The sequence below is a fragment of the Acanthopagrus latus genome, chromosome 3, assembly GCF_904848185.1.
Source record: "Acanthopagrus latus isolate v.2019 chromosome 3, fAcaLat1.1, whole genome shotgun sequence".
Taxonomy (NCBI): domain Eukaryota; kingdom Metazoa; phylum Chordata; class Actinopteri; order Spariformes; family Sparidae; genus Acanthopagrus; species Acanthopagrus latus.
The window spans coordinates 14226431-14241905 of record NC_051041.1 but is presented as its reverse complement, the minus strand read 5'-3'; the positions used below and the strand labels follow the sequence as shown (position 1 = coordinate 14241905).

Below are 15475 nucleotides of genomic sequence, written 5' to 3'. Positions count from 1 at the left end.
CATACAACAGGCATGTGTTCATTTAGTCTTGAAGGTCAAATTAAATATACTTTAATGGATATAAATCATGTGCAGCAGTCTCCATTTCAGTTAAATCCGCTGAGCCTGGGCTGGAACAGCTCTGGCCTCCATGCGCAGAGGAGAGGCACACACACACACACACACACACACACACACACACACACACACACACACACACACACACACTTTTCTCGATCTCACATGCAGAGTGTGATGTAAGCAGCCAGAAGGGATCGAGCCCCTCTGCAGTGGGGAAGATAAGATGGTTAGGCAGAGAGGACTGAACAGCCCCATGCAGCGCGCCACATACAGTCTGGGGAGCCTCGGAGCTGGGAATCCCCTGCATTGAGATGCAATCTCTGGGTTACTCTCCCACTCAGCGGGCCCTGCTGGCTCAAAAACAACCTCGGGATGATGCTATGAAGACAGAGGCTACTGAGGCATGTTTTTTTACAGACCGTAACTGTCCAGACATACATACTATCACCACAGAGGAGATCAAGCCCAAAAGAACACCAGGGGCCACACTGACGAAGAGAGGACATGCAAGTCCATACACAAAGGCTGTGGGAACTTTCCTCAATGGAAAACTGTCTATAACTTTGCACGTTTATGTTTTTTTTCTGACAACCCTTGCAGTCATGCGAATAATGACTACCCTCCCTAAGAAAAACAACTAATGAGATAAATGTGAGTGCAAAGCTTCTGACTTCAAAACTGTTAAATCCTTCAGCCTCCCTTTTTCATGTTCGTGATTCTTCTGCAAAACGTTCCCTAAGCCCCACTGGTCAGGACCTATTATAGGTGCCAGCATATCAACCGTGGCAGCCGTCTAACTTGAGAAAAGTTGCTTTTCCAAATTCTGCGAAATGTCGGACAACAATTGCAGGTTTCACTGACCAAAGGCAAGCTGTAGTTGGGAGTTCAACTAATTGTAGCGCTAATAGAGGATTCAGGTAAAGAACAAGCATCACAGATGCATCCACATGGCAGAACAAAGTTGTCGATGCTCTGAAACAATGTTTCCCATCCAAAACAGACTGCGTAAAGGTTAAGGTCTTAAATGACTGTGGAACACCTAGAGAGAAGACTGATCTAGTGTAACCGTAAAGGTGCAGGGGCATAGTAGCATCAATACCAACCTTGAAACTGATTGAATTTTATCGTGCCCATCCTCTCTCCGTTCCGAAACATGACTTGGCCCTGAAAAGAAGAAAAAAAAAAGAGAGAGAGAGAATTAATATGTGTCTTTAATCTAACACATACCATACATAATTAAAGTAAGAAAAACATCCTATTCTGCTGAAGAAGATGCAGCATAAGCACTACAGTGATTTCTAGTAGCAAAAAAAAAAAAGAAAAAAAAAAGAGCTTAGTTCAACTAAATTTATGCACAGTGCTTTCCCGATACCGGAGTGTTGGCAGGCAAAGGGCAGAGTCTCGGCTCCTGCACATACTGCATCTCATTTGATTAGAAGTGGCCAAAATTGATCTGTTTATAGAGGTAAACAAAATTATCTTCAGGCCAATTCATTTGCTAATATCCTTGGAACAACATCAGATCAGCGAGACGGCCCGATTTAAATGTGTTTGCTCACATTGGTACAAATCTGGGCTCAGACTGCATTTAAAAGGCAATTCTTTAAGTGTGTCACACGTTCGGCCACGGAGAGGTGCGCAGCGGTCAGTGAGTGCGGCGGTTTTATCTGGCGATTTATTTCTCAATGTTCATTTCTCGCTCAGGAAGGTGCGCTTTCGTCGGTCCACCGCCACCCTCAAACGACAGGAAAATAACAATGGAAAGTCTTTGATTTGAACATAAGCAATTTCAAGCCAGGGAGCGTAGACGCAAGACAAGGGGGACAAAAGCAATTCTACTTTGTGGCAATATCGTAAGACCCATTCAAATCAATTTGGCTCCTGTCGGTTTATCTCTCCAACGTCTTCTCATTCTTTCTCTTCCTCTTGTTCTATTTTCTCCTTCGCTCTGTCCCCCCCCTTCATCTACCAAGACTGCTCAATTAATTCAGCCCGCCATCTGCTTACAGAGCCCCTTAATTACACATTTAACTGGGTTTACATATTACTGGCTGGCTAACAAAGGTGAGAGCAGAGAGCGAAAGGGATAGATGGATAGATAGATGGATGGATGGATAGATAGATAGATGGAGAGAGGGAGCATTTGCATTGGCTGATTAAAAGGCGGCTGAGGGGGAAATATGGGGAAGGAAGCTGGAGAGCCAAATTTGCCTCAAAAAGAAGGCAAGCTTTGAAGTAGCGGCGCGCTATCCCACCCCTCTGTTTGAATCCCGGTCTTTGTGTGGCATCTTTGATGTTTGAGTGTGCGCCCGCGAGCATGTCTATGTGTATGTACCTGACATGTTGTCACATTACGATCACGTGCATGCATGTGTGGTGCGTGTCGCGCAAGCAGGACGAGCTACCCCTGAGACACGGGGGGGGGGGGTCTCCAACGCTGCCTACACCCTGGTGAATGTGCAGCGGATCTTCTGCTAGCGGTGTCGCACCACAGCCAATCTGACTTGCTGACACTAACAAGTATCCTTTCGTCACAAGCTGCTCCTTCCTGCAATATGCAGCGCAATTACGTGTGAAGTGTAAGCAGGGCTGCGCTGTGCACCTCGGTTCATCTCATTAGGCGCTGCATTCAGATGGCGGTGGTGTGTAAACAGGGTCAGACAATGTGGGTTGAAAATAGGGGAACTTGACTCGAACCCCTGATGACTACGAGTGCGTGCATCCAGGTTTCTGGAGTAGCTGCACAGTCACGCTCTTGCTGTGCATTAGCATCGCTGCCATAATTGCCCTTCACATTAGCAAAAGTGGAGCCATCGCAAACCTTATTGAAACGGCGTGCCGTTATTTAAACAGCCCCCCAATTTGTCCTCTTGAGTGTATACACGGTTTGCAGAATATGCACAGTGTATCAAACATATGCAGAGGCACCGACTCTGACAGTCTTAATTGGAAATAAATGTCTGTGCTACAAAGATTAAATTAACCTCTTTTGACCAAAATTCAAAGAAGCTGCTGTAAAGCCTCTTTCCACGAGGTATTATGCCCCTCTGCAGCTTAGGCAACCTCACTGGAATGTATTGACCCAGACAGGTGTCCCTTGTCTAAAATTCAAAGGACGCTCAGACCTGAGACACAATGGTGGCTGATGGAGCAATCTCTGTGTCTGGGCGTGTGTGTGTGTGCGTGTGTGTGTGTGTGTGTGTGTGTGTGTGTGTGCTTCTGAGGTGAGACAAGTGGAGGCGGCCAGGTATTACTCCGTGTGGAGGTGAGAGTACTGTCAGCGACAGGAGTGCTGGGGTCAAATGAGATGTTGGTCTGTAGGCTGCAGGTGTGACTTCCTCTGGGTTTTTTTTTAAGGGTTTGAGGTGGGGAACACAGCTGATGTGAATGTAGGTGTGAAGCACACACTTACACTTTAACAGCAGATACACATCACGAACACGCCCTTCTTCTCTTTCACCCTCAGTGTGTCTGTTTGACTGTCAAGCCTCAGGCTATGCGACTCACCATTAGACAGAAAGACACTGATGACCACTGACCACAGATACAAAAAAAAACAAAAAAACCCAGCAAAACAAATCTTTACCCACACACTTGTCATCCCCAATCACAACCCATGCGGACCTCCCTAGTGGATTCTAGTGTACATCATCCTGTGGTTCTGGCAGCTATCTGCACCCCCTCCACCCTCGAGAGTCTCTCCCAGCAACGTCAGCCTTCTTCTCTGTGGCCGTGACAGCAGCCAGATCGATACTGTGGAGTCCTCCATGATCACTCTCCTGCGCTCTGCTCCAGATTCATCAGCAGAACTGAGATCAGCGCAGAATGGTCTAACACAAACACACAGTCTAAAATCGGGACATAAGGATGGACACGAGGCTCAAGCCAGGGTTATGATCCGGCACAATCAAACACACATGCAAAAATATTATTTGATCCGAGGGTAAACAAACTGACTTTGCTGTTTCAGTGGTGCTTGCACATGGATCCATCCCACTGGATGTGGAAGTTATTGCAAACCAAGAGCGAACCGATCGAGTTGCGTAATAGCTGCTCTTCTGTATCTGAATTTGAAAACAGCATAAAAGATGTATGCAGTGTGGAAGGAAAATTGCCTTCCCGTGTCTTTGATTGTCATGTGTGGGCGGAAGTTTCTATGTGCGAAGTGTGTGCTACATACAGGGAACACTTTTGATCTCATTTCATGTAATCCCTTAAAAGAACAGCTATAACAGTCGACAGATCTCAAATCTTTTGGTAGAGCGATGCATTTAATTATGCTGCCAAGCCGCTGTCTTCAAACAACGTAATTGTTTGCCACTCGCACAACATTCTCAGACAGGATGTTTTTATTCTAGTGTGGATTTGTGGACAAAGACAACATCCTTATTAAAGAATTTAGCTTCTTAGACATATGTACTGCATGTTACTGAGGATTCTTTTTCTGTTGGACATAAATAAGACAAGAGCATGTAGATTTATGTGGACTAAAACATTTGCACTTTCGCACTCCATTCACTTCTGCACATTTTTGCACTGTCTGCTTAGCCCTGTAATGTAGAAAACACTGGACAGGAGCTAGAACAGCGCATCAGTGAGGGGGGAAACAGTGCTGCACTATGAACTGTACTAAAACTGATGTATTCTGTTTAATCATTAAAGTGCGTATATCTGTTCTAATAGTAAGCCAACACACACAAAAAAACGACAAACCTGAAAGTGAGCATAACATGTCTCCTTTAAGCACTACAGTACTTCAGAGCAATGTTAAGTAGTTACAGTATTTGGACCATTCTTCATAATGAACACCTTTAACTTTGATTCAAGGTCAGTTTGAGGCACATATTTCAGTATTTTTTCTCCATCATAAAATTTAAATGCAGGAATTTTATCACACTAGGGTATTGCTACATTCACTCTAGTAAACAGTGATGGGGAGTAACTAGTTACATGTAACATGTTTAAATGACAAGAACATTTTTTTTTTTCAGGAAGAGAAAATGGAATTACTTACTTACTAATCAAAATGTTGGGGACCACAAAAGGCTTATGTCTGAATATATTCCTTCGAATGAAAGCGTGTTCATACAAGCTTTTTAACCTTTATTGCCCAGTTTCAAACACTTGTTAAAAACAAGTAATCTAATTAAATAAGTTACATGACTTTGATGATGTAATTAAAAAAGTTACATTATTTTACATTACTTTTTTTCCGATTACATTTTGGACAACCAGTAATGTGTTACGTCCATAACTAATCTTAAGAACACTCAAGAATCACTACAGGCCTTGAATACTTTTTCCACCACTGATAAGCATAATTAACATGAGACCATATAGATGTGAAAGCAGATCATTTGTGTGCCTTGGATAAAAAGTGAACTAAATGTTACATGGCCATCGATATTCCCTTGCTGTTTTGCTTCTTCGAGTCTCTGGGGAAAGTCTCAGTGTCAGCAAGCTCCTGATCAGCAGCCCTGAGTGGGTCTGTGCTGAGAGAGGTGAGACCAGAGGGGTGAGGAATGACGACCTGGAGGATTTGATGCGGTGCTGAAACACACATACAGCCCTGTGGGAAGTCAAGTCAGTCCCACGGGACCTCACAATAACACAATGTCAGTGCACTGTACTGATTTCCTTCAAGGATATTTTCCTCTCTCTCTTCCTTGCTTATTCAGTACATACAGTATATGTACTGTGCCAATATTCTGCATCTATATCTTATTGCCTGTATCCACTTCTCTCTTGTGTGCCACCTTGACTTTAGTCCCACAACCTTCCACATGTAATCAGTGTTTATGAAAAGATGCAGAGTATTTCCTCAACACTGTACCTGTGTAATTTCCCAGTAGCACTAATCTATCTCCATTTTCTCTTCACTTCTTCAGCATTTTTCAGGTCATTTACTTGTAAACACAGTTATGAATATGATATGAGTAATGTCCTAATGTACTATAAGGCCCTGCATGCCTACTGGCTGTCTAGGCTGGGAGCAGCGTGGCATCCTCTAATAATGGAGTGGCCTTTACAGGGAAGAGGAGATATCCTCTAACGGCTCAATGGGAAGTGAGAGCAAGCGCGTGCACACACACACACACGCGCACGCACACACACACACACGCACACACACACACACACACACACACACACACACACACACAGCTTGTAGCTAGTGTAGCCACCAGGATCAATTTTGAATGCACTGGAGTGAGTCAGCAGCACCAAATGGCATCACTTTAGGCTTCATGCAGACAAGGATGGCTAAGTAACTTTCTCTGCAAACAGGCTTCCAGCCTTACAGAGCAGTAATTAATGCCTCTGTGTGCTGCTCTGACATTTGCCCAATCCATACTGTACAATCTCAGAACACGAAACATTTACATAGTGTACACATGCAACACTTACACAGAGATGTTTTGAGGATTCTTCTTCATCAGAAGTAACATGTATTATGGTGTTTTGACTGGCTAACTTTAAACCATGTTTATATCTGTATATGTACTGAATCATGAGCCTCTGTGTGTCTCTCACTTACTAGGTGCCACAACATTATTAACAAAAACCTAGTCTGACTCGCAAGGAAGTAAGCTTTCAGTATAAGGTTGCCATTGGTGACTAATTGAGTCGGCATTTTCCAATAAGTCCCTCTCGCTATTTGCAATGACAAGAATCTCCAAGCTAAAAACCAGCTGAAAATACCAATTTACCAACTGCCTAGACACTTTCATGCCACAGCTCGTTTCCCCATCACAACTGTCATTGATTTAGAGATACACAAACTGGTCTACACAAAATGTGGAGAGATCTGGCTTTTTAATACTAACAAAAAATGTGCAGTATATGTGAGCATCTAGAGAGTATCCTTGTCAATTGAGTGCAGACAGCTTTGAAGGCTCAGTGTATGAAAATGTGTGATCTGAAATAACCCATTCTAACTTCCAGCATGTCAGACTGCACAGTGACTTCACTGAATGATCACATTCAAAAAGAACAAAAAGCAATCTGCTCCATAACTTACCGTTACACCGAAAAAGTTGGTCTCGTTCATGACATCCAGCACCAGTTTTCCCACTTCGCGGTCGTCCACGGTGAAGTTGTGGTAGGTGTTCTGCTGCTGTTTTCTCCGGAGCAGTTCCATCACGCGAGTAAAGGTTTTAGCAATGACCCAGATTCCGTCGTAGGCAAAGCCATGAAACTTGCTGGCCTCCACACCTTTCTGCTGAAGCTCTCTGCTGTACTCCCTCTCGTACTCCTTAGGGGTCTGAAGGAGAGGCGAAAGAGAGTTTTGGATTATTTCTGATTCACATTTATTGGTCGTCACTTTGTCCGAGCAGAAGGGATTATTTTCCACACAATTTGAGATACAAAGTGACTGGAAATGCTGTTTTGGGATCAATGCTTCTGTGCTGGGTAGTGCATTGTGGAAAAAGAACATGATTGATTTTGGTTGAGATGTCTGCTTTAAAAACATGCATCTAAGATGTCTCTTTGTGGAGAACGCCCTCTCATGTCTCCACAGATCTACAGGAAATGTTAAAATTGCTGAAAAGTACAAAAACTTCCAGTGATGACTAAGCAGTGGTCTAAAAACAGAAGACCTGCACCAAAAAGAAGACAAAATGTTAAACCATTTTCTCATACATTATATAAGTCAGGCTGCTATATAATTGTAAATGTATCAATAGCATTAGTCTGTCGGTATACACATAAACATTAAGGTTTGCTTAATTAGCTCATTTGTACTTTCAGTTCCTCTCATGACACATTGAATGTACTCATCTTCAACATTTAAGGTCTTCTTAAATACAACCGTGGGTGTCACTCACTCTGCCAGAGATGCCCTTGATCTGGCGAGCGCTGAGCGGCTCGAAGTCCACGCTGATGTATCCCTCCATGGCCGTGAGCAGCTTCTTGGTGGTGCAGTTGGTGGAGTTGGCCTGCTCCCACCAGTTGCCCTGGTACCAGCCGGGGATAATCCACTGGTATTTACTGCCGAACATGTTCAGGTTATATGCCTGGGAGGGACAGAAGAGATGGAAGCTGAAGCAATGTAGCTACAGGGAGATGCAGTATGATTTATGGAGCTTAACTTATGTTTAATCATTCTCACTTAATGTGAGCAGAGTATATTTAAAGCTAAGATTGGCCTGAGAGTTTGGGTCTGTTGCCAACTGAGTTTAAGAGTCCAGCGAGAAAGACTTGGAGGGATCTTTTGGCAGGAATGGAGTTCAACATTTATAACTCTTATGTTTTCATTAGTGTATAATCACCTGGAACTTAGAGTCACTGTGTTTTCTTTAGTTAAAAATTTGCCTTTTATATCTACAGAGGGAGTGGGTCTTCTACAACTGAGTCCACCTTGTTTTTTGCATTAGTCCAAAATAAACAAACTACACACTGGCTCTAGAGAGGGCATTACTTTTACAATACCTGAGTACTGTCAAAGATTCTCCGCCTGAGAAGGGAGGGGTGAGCGGAGAGGGATTCAGCTGGTTACAGTCTACAACCTCATTGCCAGCTGCCACTAAATCCTACACAGTGGTCCTTTAATACATGCTGTAATCATTAATTGCACTGAGGGCAAAATAACTTGAGCCCAAACTATCCAAGTCCAAATCATGTGACCCCAAAGAATTAACTGATACATTAGGTTCAAATAATTCCATGTATGCGTTGTATTACACATTTACAGTTTACTGTTATGTGTTCACAACCCGATCACATCATGTCCAAATCATTTTTCACAATGCAGCTTTACCAAATGTACATAAAACAAAAGATTTTGTTGGTATAACACAGAACATTACTCAAGCTGATATCTGTAAGTTTATATTTAGATCGTAGACTTACGCAGCAGAAGACTTTGGAGGCCAAATTCTCATCGAACTGGCCAATGATGATTCTCACGTCGTTGTCCTGTAAACAGAAAGAATAAGACATTATGACCTCACTGGCAAATATATACATATATTTCATAAAGATTATATCGCATTGCTGTCACCTTACAGCAAGGTGGTCATTACAGTCTCTTACGTGACTGTCTGGATTTAAAGTAAAGTTGTGATACCCAGAAATGGCCCTGTAGAAATAAATATATACCTTTCCTAGCTAGGATGAGTTTTCAGTTCCCTTTTCTCATCATTCTGCAAGATCAAACTTTGGTAACAAATCAACAAAGAATCAATCACGTTGCGTGTTCTGTATTTTTGTCATAATGTCTCTCAGTAGCTACAAAGTATGTGCGATCTGAGTGGTGAACCAGTGGCTGAGAGGCTAGGGCAATATTAAGTCACACTGTGTCAATCCATAACAACAGAGACATTAGTGTCAGCGGGCAGAATTGCCTGCCTTGCCAGCCATGCTGGAGAGCACAAATTTACATGGGGATTCAGAGCACATGGCCTGGTGACTGACTTGGTAAATAATTCAGATCGCCCGGGTGGAAGTACAGCATGTTTCGTGATGGGAAAAAAAAAAGGATCAGGCTCTAGGGCCAACAGTCTGTCATTTAGTGTCACAAGCATATGTATAGTACAAGCACACACGCACAAAGGCAGATGTGTGCACACCGTATGGGTGCATCAAGGCAGACACACATTACTGCACAAAAATCGCACCAAATCTAATGCAATAACACTGACATAGGTTTGACGAATCTACATCTGGTCGGCAAGGCTGGAGGTGATGTGTGAAACGTGGAGAGAAGTCTAATTCAAACCACAGATTTAAATAAAGGTTGAATGAGTGAATGATGCAGGCAGCCAGACATACTACCAAATAGAGAGGGTCAGTTTTCACAGAGCAATGAAGAAAATGTAAAGACTGATTTGTCACCAACAGTTGCCTTGTAACAGGATGCTCATTCTTCACAAACATACTTAACAGTGAGTGTTTTCTACTGTGATGTCATGTACTTTAAGTGCTACATGCAGTTCTCGAGTGTAAGGTTCCCTCTTGTATCGATTAGGCGAAAATGCTACACATTTCAAACAAGCAGTAAAACCTTCTAGTTTCATTGCTGACTGCATGCAGGGTTTTTTCTTTTGGAAAAGCAGTTACAAAACAGAACAACCTGAAAACATGTTTTACAGTCGATATAGGCTGAGTTGTAATGAAAAATTCAAACGAAGGCAGCCTTCAATGGAGTACCGAACACATCAGCTGTAATCTCAGTGAATCTATGCTGTCTTGCCTTCATTCTGGATAATAACAAACCATTATGATTACAGTTCATGAAGTGATCTTTCCTCAGGCAGTCCTCTATTGCTGGCTGCACAGACCAGGACAAATCTATACACTGAGCGACATTCGAGCTGAGTGAAATTAATGTATTTTTGATGGAGGCGTCAACATAACAACTGGGAAACTCTTCGGTGGGCTAACAGTTTTCCTTTTGAGGGCGAGTACAAAGCCATGTGCCAAACACGTGAAGTGCTCTGTTGTCGACAGCCAGAATTAACACAAAAGTTCCCCTACTGCCATCCGAGGATGTCAAGTGGAATAACTTTGATTTTGGATGGAAATGTGATTGAAAGGTCCCTGCAATGACTGAAAAACTATTGAACTGCGTGTTTATCATTCCCCCACTGGAGTTCCCTTCAAACTGCATCAACGAGGGCCAGTACCTAGATCGATTAACAACTGTCCGTGTCCCCACTTCAAACTTAGATGTTTTGGGTTTTGCTTTGATTCATGCTATTTTACTGTTTATTTTGTAGGGTATTCTGTTGAATTAGGCATTAGCATGTTACATGTACTTCTGGTCTGGAGTGGCATAGACTACTTTAGTTGGCCTCATTTGAAGCTTACTAAATAATGAGTAGCAGGTTTGGTGCTGCTAAACTTTTTTTTTTTTTTTTTTTCCTTTTTTTTTCGTGGCCAGGCCAGTGCCAGCTGACCAATCAGAGCAGACTGGCTAGTTGGTAGAGGGGCCTTAACAGGCAAGCTGCTGAAGTGGGGCATTTCAGGGTGAATGGAAGTGGTGAAGCACTGGATAGCATGAGAGAATTTATGTGTTTTTCAAACATTACAGCATGTAAACCTATTGTAGTAGTAAGCCAAAATAAAAGTATGAACCTGAAAATGAGCATAATACGCCTCCTCACAATAGATGCAAGATGCATATGCAAGAAGGGCGGGTCGCAACTTTTCTGGGGTAAATACCTGGGTAGTGCGTTTGCATGAGTGTGTTAAATGCCAGTGGCTACTTAACACTGCTCTGCCCTGGAGAAACGGCTCTGAACCAAAATGGCCAACGACCACGGCCTCAGTGTGAATTCTGGCCTGCCTGGCAACAACACGGAGAGAGTGTGTGGTTGTGGGCTATGAGTGAGCGCATGGTGTTTGTCCATTACAGAGAGACTGGGGCACTACAGGACCCCAAATTACCCTCATTGCTGGAGCTTTTATATAACTATAACAATAATTGTTCTTAAAGAGGGCCAGCCTTTATCCATGACAGGGCTGTTTGTAACTTTATGATGGTGATTTATACCTGATAATGGTTTGAGTAATATTGTACCTCATAAGCCCAATCAGGCACTGTTAAGGCTTATTAGGCACAGACACATACACACACTTACACACAAACACAGGACTAATAATGGTCTTTTTATGGGGTTGCGGGAGATGTGATTTGTAGACTGGGCAATGTGTTGCTTCTGCCCACTAAACCATCCCCCCCCTCTGTTTGTGATGATTACCGTGCAGCGACTGTGTTGTGTGCACCTCTCCACATCTGCACACAGCAGGATAGATTTGTGTGCGATCACTAATTGATCCTAGGTGAGCACTGAACGTTATACCCACACTGTTATGACCACCGCCCTGGCATTATTATCTGAACTGGCACTAACAGGCTGAAGCCGAAAAGGCTCTAAAACAATGTCTGCATGTGGCACATCATCTGAGTGTTCCCAACCTTGTCACTAAACTTAAATTTAGTGGGAAAATACTTGTTGCTGTGTAAACTTTTTGAGTCTCAGGCCTAGAATTCGATGTGGATTGGTCCTTTAAGTTGCCGTGAGGAGGGCTGTGTGCTCTGTGGTGCTTTATTGGTTTGAAAAGTTGAAAAATGCTATTATCAAAACAGACCACATGAAATTAACAAACCTATAATGATAATATCATTGCAAAATGTTTCTTTGAGCTTATCCTCTGCATCTCACAGCCCACAGTCCATGTGGCATCAAAACCATCCTGTGTGGTATAAATGAAACCTTTTTGTTTTGATTACAACTAAGAATATATTCTTATGTTTCATGGCCAGCAGGGGTCCAACTAACTATTATTTTTATTATCATTTTTCTCTTCAGATTATTTTCACAATTAAGTCTTTAAAATGTAAATAGAAAAAGAAAAGAGTCCAAAGTGACATGTTCAAATTGCTCCATTTGTCCAACCAGCTGTCCAAAAGTCCTAATCTCCTCATTTATTGATATAACTGACAAAGAAAAGCAGCAAATCCTTAAATTTAAGGAGCTGGAATCAGCAAATGCTCAAAATTCTTATTATCAATCATCAAAATATTTGCCAATGAATTTTATTTGGATTGACTAATCTATTCATGGACTAATGATTGCAGCTCTATAATATACCAGCTGGCAGTGGATATGTGTGCTCCATTTCCACTTGCCATGAACTGAACAACCGTGAGTTAATGTGTAATCTTAGCAGAAAAATTACTTGTTCAATCAAAGGTTACCTTGAGAATTCAGCTCATCAGTATCAGATTTCAGAAGTAATACCAACACTGATATATAGAAATAGCTGCTTTTGAATAACGTAATGACTACATGGGAAGTTAGTTTTGAATCAAGCATACAGTATTGGAGAATACAGTTGTATTAAAAATTAAAAAAGTAATGCATGTGTGTATGGCCCCTTGCAGCATCAGAAATGTTTTTCAAAGAAATTGGACCATCCTCTCCTACGTCAAATCTGAGGGGAAAGAAGTTTGAATGCATGATAAATAATTAAATCATCATAAATAATACAGCGTTTTGGACTTAATTTAGATTTCAGGACATTTTTTTCTCATGTGGCCCTCCGATGAGTGCAAGCTCCCTAAATTGGCCCGAAAATCTTCAGAAGACTTGGTCTATAAAACGCCTGCCTGCATTTTTCATTTCATAGTCAAATTAAAGAAGAGTAACTTGATTGTTGCTAAGATTAGAAGGTATGTGTGGGCGCATGTGCGTGCATGTGTGGGTGGGTGTCTCGGTCTGCCTTTGTTTTCTGATGTTGTTTTGTCAGCCTGTCCAGCAAGTTGGGACAGAGAACAAGAGATAAGGATGAAAAAAAAAAAAAAAGCAGAGAGCGACAGAGAAATGTAGAAGGCTGCTCCGACGCCTTGCAGCGGAGATGCCTGTCTGCTTTGTGAATATTCCAGCTGGATCACAGATGTGAGCGCTCTATTTGTGGATCGCGCGGTGACGCCACGGCCCCCTCCCGCCCCTGCCCCAAACGCGTCGTTGCACGTACACAAGCGCACACAACACTGTACCGAAAAAAGAACCAGCTTTCACGACAAAAAAAAAAATCTGTGTCACCTTCTACCTCATCGTGTTACGTCGCTGTCGGGGAGACAGCGAGCGGCTGTTTGCAAGACGAGCGGGGAAACAGACCATTAGGGTGTCAGAGGACCCCCCCCACCCCCACCCCCCACCCAAAACGCTCTGGAAAAGCTTCCGAGGCAATGCTGTGATTTGCATATTTAGAGTTGATCAAGGAGGGATGGTGTCAGCTTAAAATGTCAGCCCTCAACACGCAGAGTTACACATATATTTTGGGAGAGACGGTTTATCTCCCTGTTCTTTCTCTATCCCTCTGTCTCCACATCTCCCCCGTTGCATTTCTTTCAACCTGCTCTATATTGCACACGTCATATCTCCCACCACTCTTTCTTTTCTTTCTCCTACTCCACCCACTCTCTTCACGTCCAAAATCTATTCTGTCACTGTGCCATGTATGTAGCTTCCCGTCCAAAAAAATACAGTCATGCTCCTTTTTCACCAGCTACGCTCACAAGCCGTTTGGTCAGGATGTTACTTCTGTGACAATGTTTCTATGTTAAACTGTATGTGGCACTAACTCGCGACACATATACAACTGGTAAATGAGGCCAAATGCATCTCTGATCGCCTCTGGAGACAGTTTGGCTAATTTAGCCGTCACACTTGGCTGCATTAACATTTGAATTTCATGCGTTTTTGTTTCATCATGCATGTTAACACCAGGAGTGAGTGGTGTAAAGACGTACAGGCTTAACATCTCAATATTGGCCTGATAATGGCCTCATTTTGTTCTGTCTCATTCCATTTCAGAGGAGAGAAAAAGAGGGGAAAGAAAATAAGAAATCCTGCACGCATATCTGTGTAAGTGTGTGTGTACTGTATACCCTTAAAAGGCCCATCAAACATCCATTAGTCAGAGCAGGTCATTAGAGGTCGCTGTCCAGACCCCGCAGCCATTACTGCGTCCTCATTACGACTCCACAACTCTCATTGAGAAATACTCTGCTCTGACCAGTCACACGATTCCTCATTCAGGATTCACTCCGGATGACATCAGCTCATACACAAAAACACAATATTAAAGAAATCCTAACTAAATACTGCGACTCTAAAATCAGTGGAACCCAATTCATCTGGTGTAGGTGAGATAATACTTAATAAAACTGACCTTGAATTAATGCCTTTTTTTTTTTTTTTGTTTAGTAAGACAGATTTGTTGAGCGCTCACTTACCTTGAGCTTCTTGACGTTGACACAGGGGTCGTTGGAGAAACTCTCCGTGTCTGCGATCTGAATGTCTGCTTTTTCCAGCTCATTAGTTAGATCATTCCTCACCTTGGAGAGGAAGAGAGCGAGACAAAGAGAGAGAAGGCACATGAACATGGGCGATAATTTCCTGTGTGAGATGTTCAATGGTCTTGCTCTTTTATTTATGCTCTAACCCATTCTTAGCTCTGTGCATGATTGTGGCCACACAAAGACACAAAGCCGCACGCCAAATCCAAAATGTCCACCCTCTGGACCTGCAGACTGAGCCATCTCAGACTTCAGTTGTACCATGACGTGTTCACTGTCATCACATCAAGTCTGCAAGGGCCCGAGAGCGCATAGCATATACAGGCCGCTGACTGGTAGGTCAAAGGACTGCAATATTAAAATGCATTTTGTGTACTTCTATCCCCTATACTTCTATATGCATGTATTTTCTGGCTTCAAGTATTCTTTCAACAAAGTCACTGTTTTACACATGTATAAGTGCTTTGTTTTTTTCATTGGTAATAGAAAAAACGTCAAAGTTACATCTGTATTGCAACCAATTGTGGGTAATTAAATCAGCGAAATCCATTGAGGTCTGCACCCCAAGCAGATGTGGAAGCCTGCAGAAAGTCCACTTGATAGCCC

General features: G+C 42.7%; 1 protein-coding gene across 4 annotated transcripts in view; it reads right to left on the bottom strand.

Annotated features, from left to right (window-relative positions):
• gabbr2 (gamma-aminobutyric acid (GABA) B receptor, 2) overlaps window positions 1-15475 on the bottom strand; it is a 197073-nt gene that overhangs the window by 68042 nt on the left and 113556 nt on the right. For all 4 annotated transcript variants that reach the window (XM_037093801.1, XM_037093800.1, XM_037093799.1 and 1 more), the window contains 5 exons: window positions 14807-14908; window positions 8911-8976; window positions 7887-8075; window positions 7079-7321; window positions 1164-1224 (listed from right to left, as the gene is read on the bottom strand). In XM_037093801.1, the coding sequence (XP_036949696.1) occupies window positions 1164-1224; window positions 7079-7321; window positions 7887-8075; window positions 8911-8976; window positions 14807-14908 (661 nt within the window). The remainder of the gene's footprint in view (window positions 1-1163; window positions 1225-7078; window positions 7322-7886; window positions 8076-8910; window positions 8977-14806; window positions 14909-15475) is intronic.